Here is a 6,155-nt window from a genome sequence, read left to right on the forward strand (position 1 = left end):
AACCAACAAGTAATAGAGAATCTTCTCCGGCCCGAGGAATGCGAGCGGACCAATTTGGGGGGCACAGCTTTTTTTTTTTTTTTTTTTTGTTTAAAGTTCATCGGGAGGAATGCTATTTTCTCTCCCCCCCTCTTGCTCTATATTTTTCGATACCTGCTCTAAGAAAAGAAAATGAAAATTAATACGGGAGCCGCGCCTTACAAAAGAAGCCATTCGTCTTGTTGATTATCTATTTGGTTGTCAGGGTTTGAGCTATGGCGCCGGCCCGCTCCCTTTTTGTAATATATAAAAAATAAAATACACACACACAGCACCGGTCCAGAAAACACCGACAGAAAAACTGTTGTGCAAAAATTACACTCATTAAAGCATTAAAAGACCACGAACCGAGAAACTATTTAACTTTTTTTTTTTTTTTTTTTTTTTGCAGGAACAGAGGAGAGAGGGAGGGGGTCCGCGCCGTGCGCCCGGCCCGGTGCCGCGAGTCTGAGCAGCCGTTAAATTAACGGGAGAACGGGAGTGAAACGGAGGGACGGTTTGTGATTTAAAACGAGATTACAGGACGTAATGTACCAAGATCACTCATGGCCGGGACAGATTAATCATCGCAGGCCGCTGATTTCTCAAGACAGGTCGCTACGTTGGGAAGCAAAACCAACACCGAAATTAAATGAAATTATTTATTGCGTGTGGTGTGTGTGTGTGTGTGTGTGTGTGTGGTGTGTGTGTGTTCAAATGCATCCTTCCCCGTTATAAAACCAGTTATGAAGAGAGAGAGAGAAAGACGTATTTTACATTTTCAGACCTGCACAGCAAAGCAAAACCCTCCGAAACTAAACCAAACAATTTACTGAAAATAGCATTTCTTTCTTTAAAAAAACATAATTTTTTAAAAATCCTTTGTGTGTGAGAGAGAGAGAGCGAGAGAGAGAGAGAGAGAGGGAGAGAGAGAGAGAGAGAGAGAGAGAGAGAGAGAGAGAGATGCGGACAAAGACAGAGCAGGATAGAAATCGACGCTTTTTCAGCCATTTATTTAAATTTCTATGAACTATTTACAAATAATAGGAAGGTAAACACCGAGGAGGCACAAGCAGAGGAAGAGGAGCAACGTACAAATATAGGGGAGAGGAAGAGGAGCAAATACATTTTCAACAATACCATCATCATCATCATCATCATCAGCGATAGAACTGATCTTTGGAATGTAAATAAAATAATAATAATTAAAAAACACTTGAATAAAATATCTAAAAAAAAAAAAAAAATGGCACAGGGTGAGAAGAGAAAAGATAGGCTAGAAAAGAGAAGAAGGAAAGAAAGGAGAAAGAGAGAACGTGTGCGCGCATTTTATGTGCCGAGAAAAAGATAGATTTATCAGAAAAAAAAAGCAGAGAAATAAAATAAATCAACACCATTCAATCATGCAATATACGCACCTTTTTTTTCTCTCTGAATGTCCCTGGCCAGAACAATTGCTTATTATTAAATTACATTTTTGTTTTTTTTTCACATACAAGAAATGAATAAGCTTAATGTATTGCAGGTAATAATAACTCGCCACATAATTTTCCAAAACAAAAATACAAAAAAAAAAAATAAAAGCTCGAAAAAATGTCACTTCATGAAACGAGCCAAAAATAAAAATAATAAAAAATAAAAAAATATAAGTACAACTGAGGTAATAGGTAGTACATTGTATAGTGCTGCGTTTATAATGCTTAGGGTTATCTGTACCAGGATTTTGGTTTTGGATACAACTTCTATTTCTATTTCGCCAGCTTCGTCGTTAGAAACCCTGTTTGATTCTTAGTGGAAATGCCAGGATTTAGCTTGATTTATTTCTGCTAATTCCCCAGTCTGTCTGCCTCTCCGTTTCCCTGTATATCTCACATGAACAATCAACGGACCTCGATTTAAAAAACAAAACAAAACACGCTCCTTGTCAGTCTCAGCGATAATAGCATAGAATATAATTTTCATATCATCGACATAGAATTAAAAACAATAATAAAAAAAATTAAAAAAAACAGCTATAGCCTATTTTTTGTCGTTTCGCTTTACAAAACAAGAATACCGGGAATAATTAGAATTATAACAGCAAGAGAGAAAAAACTTCATGTTTCATTTTTGGGAGATACCGGAGGTTATAGGCAATTTAATATTTTAGAGTATTATAAGGACGGATGGAGGTGTGTGTGTGTGTGTGGGGGGGGGGGGGGGTAAAGGAGTGTAAGAATACGTCTCTTGACGAAACGAGAGAGTCTCATTTATTAAACTGGGGGGGAACGGAGGGATGGTGGTGGTGGGTGGGTGGGTGGGTGGGGGGTGCGCGGGGGGGGGGGGGGGGGGTAATGGGCAGAGCCGCGGTTCACCCCTTTGCTTTGTACCCGCAGAGTAAACATGACAAATGGGGTCCGAGTTTGGCATGATTAAAGATGAAAACGAGGATCCATCTTCACCAAAAAATCACGGATAAAAAAAAAATAAAAAAACCTTACACACACACACACACACACACACACTATCTGCCTACCGCCTTCTGCTCTGTCAGAGGGAGAGAGAGGGTGAATATGAGAGAGAGAGGAGTATAAAAAGACAGAGAGATAATATAAAAAGCAGGGAGAGAGAGAGAGAGAGAGAGGGATAAAAGCAGGGAGCGTCCGTTTGTTTTTCATCCCCTATACTCTTCTTCTCTTCGCCCACTTATTTTGTTCAATTCATTTTTCTGAATGGGCCCCCCCCCCCTTCTCTCTCTCTCTCTCTCTCTCCTATAGTCTCTCTACCAGCAGTACAGATCAGGCCGGACAGACAGACGGCAGTCCGGTCCGGTCCGGTCCCCTCTGATCCAAAGTGCATGTCGGGATTACAGGTAGCAGAACGGGAACAACAGGCGGGTTAGTAGTGGTGGTTCCGGGGTTGCGTTCAGTTTGGGTAAAGGAGGGGAAGGGGGAGAGGCGGTGAACCGGGCTATAGCGGCCCGGTGGAGCGGGTCTGAGAGCCGGCCAGCGCCTGGGAGTTTGTGTTGTTGTTGTTGTTGTTTGTTGTCCCGGAGCGGATCTTGGTGTTGGGCAGCTTGTGGTCCTTTTTCCACTTCATCCTCCGGTTCTGGAACCAGATCTTGATCTGCCGTTCCGACAGGCACAGCGTGTGCGCGATCTCCACCCTGCGCCTGCGCGTGAGGTACCGGTTGTAGTGGAACTCCTTCTCGAGCTCCAAGACCTGCTGGCGCGTGTAGGCCGTCCGCGAGCGCTTGGGCTCGCCCCCGGTGTAGTTTGGACTCACTGTGGGAGAAGAATGGGAATAAGACTTTTAATAAGTAAATACATAATTACACAACAATAACAGCAACAGCAACCACAATAACACCACCTTCAATAACAATAATAATAAAAAATAATACGCCTATTACTAGGCTACTACTACTACTAGCCTACTAATAGTAATACTAATATTAATACTAATACTAATACTATTAGTAGCCTAATAGGGTACTAATAGGCTACTAATACTGATAATAATACAATAATAATAATAATAATAATCATAATAATAATCATAATCATGATGAAGATGACGTTACTTGTCTTTAATGCATTATAGAATAGAAAAATCAAGCCATTATCTGTAACCAGCAGTTTGAAGTCATTGTGGAGAATAACAATAATACAACGTTAGATTATATAAGGAGAGAAAACGGCGTAATTATCATTATTGGCTTGCACGATCTAATAGAAAAAACAATAAAAAAGAAAACAAGGTAGTCTCTTATTTCATTAGCAGCAGAGCGAGCTCATTACACGACGCAGCGTAGCAGCGACATTGTTAACTGGCAAAATAGAAAACAGCACATTAACCCAAAGGGAGAGAAAACGCTAGTGCATTATTCGGCTGCACGCGGAGACAAATACAGCCATGGCCACATCACTGGTAGTTTGGATCTACTGTAGTAAAATAGAAAACAGATCAGCCCCATATTACATATTTCTGATCTTCTATTATTCTAATAACAGGAGCGGTTTTCTGTTTTCAGGTGCAGGTGTTACGGTGTTACGGTCAGAACTGACGCGAGAGATACGACTCATCACGATTTCTCCTCATTTTATAGGCTGCTGCTATATTTTGTATTTTCAGAGTGTGTGTGTGTGTGTGTGTGTTAGGTGAGTGTGTGTGTTAGGTGTGTGTGTTAGGTGTGTGTGTGTGGACTGTTGTCACGCGTCATGTGAGGCCCCGGGGCGCAGTAAAAACCTCCTGCTCCTCTCCTGCACAGCCAGACTGATCCCGGTGTCCAAATGTTGTGATTTGAAGGCAAATCGGGGCCACGGCCACATCTAAAACCACACCGTCCCGACACGTTCAGACACGCGCATCCCTGTCCCTACGGTTACCGTAAATAAAAAAAAAATAATAATATAACAGCAGCAACAACAAGGCAAGTCCATGAACGGCGGGGGGAATTTAAAGGAATAACCTCGCCTTGAATTACGTTATGAGCAGATGCCACGGGTGAGAGCGAGGATGGGCATTGTCTGTGTTGTATAAGCTGGTTAAGAATAGGAGGAGAGGGTGGGGTGGGGGGGGGGGGGGGGGGGGGTGCAGCTACACAACGGCACTGAATGGCCGCCTGGGTAATGATTCAACAAATCCAAAAAAGACTACAACCGGACAGCAGCCGCCGAGTAGAATAAGAGTCCATTGTCTTCTAAAACAGGTAAACTTTGAAGAGAGTGAAGGCCGAAGTGGTTTTACCCGGTCGTAGTAAATGGTCTCGTGCCGGAGTCAATGCGTTATGGCCATAACGGTGACTTTGCAAAAGTGGCGTTTTGTCGCCGCCCGAACACGCGCCACGGTTTTCCCTAAGCAGCACACAGCAGTCCATTACCGGGGAACAACATTACAGGGAAGACCTAATAGACTCCCAACTATTCGGTTTTACATTAGTGTTTTACGGCCGGCTCCATAAACATGAATATTTTAGCTCCCATAAAACTTTCCTCCCCCGGAACAACGGGGGAAGAGTCGACAGAGTAAAGTACACCGTTTATACAACCCGACCACTTAAAATCAAATTACCAAAGCATAAAACCTAACTTATGGCTCAGGCTGAGTTGTCATAAGGCTGGGAATTAGAGCAGACGAGCCTGCGATCGGACTTCAAAAGGTAGCTCGGCGGAGAGGTGCAATAAAAATTTATGGAGGGTGTAATTATATTGGCCCTGCAAACAGGCGATCGTAAATCTCGACCCAAGGGCTACTAGCCTACTTCTAACAGAGGGGAAGCCGTAGATCTGACGGCGGACATCTAGCTGACTGCATGTTCAACTGCAGGCACAAAGACGCGCAGAGGCAGCAGAGGGAGAAGGGGAGAGAGAAGTTTGGAAGCGACACTTACCGATGTTTACATGGACTTTCTTCATCCACGGGTAGACCACCGGGTCCTTGCGGCTGCTCGCCGGGGAAGAAGTGCTTTGGCTGTGGGGCGTTTGGCCGCAGGACGGCGGCGGAGGCGGGCTGGGAGTCACCGAGTCGCAGTGGTGGCTCTGCTCCGGGAGAGGGGCGGTCTGCAGCCCGGTCGGGGGCAGGACGTGACCCCGGGGCGACATCACCACCGAGGCGGGCTGCCCCGTGCTCTGGCACGGCGTGTAGGGCGGCTCGGCTCCGCAGCCCGGCCGCGGCTGGTGCTGCTGCTGGTGGTGGTGGTACAGGGAGTCCGGCTGAAACGCGGCAGCCTCCTGCCGCTGGGAGCTGAAATAGTCCGGAGAGTGGCTGGGCAGATAGTCGCTCTGTGAATACTCCTCGCACGGTGGGAACTTCGGGTCCACATAGTTGGAGTTGATCAAATAGGAGCTCATGGCCATTAATTTCAGTCTTTTTGTGGAATTGCACACACTCGGAAAATATATAACTAAAATTTATATCTTATCCCTTTACTCTTCGGTTATTCCTGTTCCGTTGAACCCTCCTACTTTTCTGTCAAGTGAACAAAGTTAAGAGGCCACGTGACGGCGGCCAGCCAATGGCGCGGCTCCGTGACGAACCCCGGATAAGGAAATGGGATTAGGCATAACACGGCTCCCGCACGCGCATCATCATATGGCTCAGTTTGTGGGCATTCACAGTCTTACAATACTTTCCCCTCTCTCTCTCTCTCTCTCTCT

General features: G+C 44.9%; 1 protein-coding gene across 1 annotated transcript; it reads right to left on the reverse strand.

The window, feature by feature from the left end:
* Nucleotides 1-2,882: 2,882 nt before the first annotated feature.
* Nucleotides 2,883-5,872, reverse strand: hoxb4a (homeobox B4a). The gene is made up of 2 exons (XM_071541928.1): nt 5,390-5,872; nt 2,883-3,281 (listed from the first exon to the last, which is right to left on the reverse strand). The coding sequence occupies exons 1-2, from the start codon at nt 5,853-5,855 to the stop codon at nt 2,968-2,970; spliced, it is 780 nt and encodes a 259-aa protein (XP_071398029.1). The 5' UTR covers nt 5,856-5,872; the 3' UTR covers nt 2,883-2,967.
* Nucleotides 5,873-6,155: the final 283 nt, after the last annotated feature.

This window comes from Centroberyx affinis, unplaced genomic scaffold (assembly GCF_046629955.1).
Source record: "Centroberyx affinis isolate AG114_WGS23_722 - 3 ecotype Tasmania unplaced genomic scaffold, CSIRO-AGI_Caff_v1 ptg003972l_1, whole genome shotgun sequence".
In the NCBI taxonomy this organism is placed as follows: Eukaryota; Metazoa; Chordata; class Actinopteri; order Beryciformes; family Berycidae; genus Centroberyx; species Centroberyx affinis.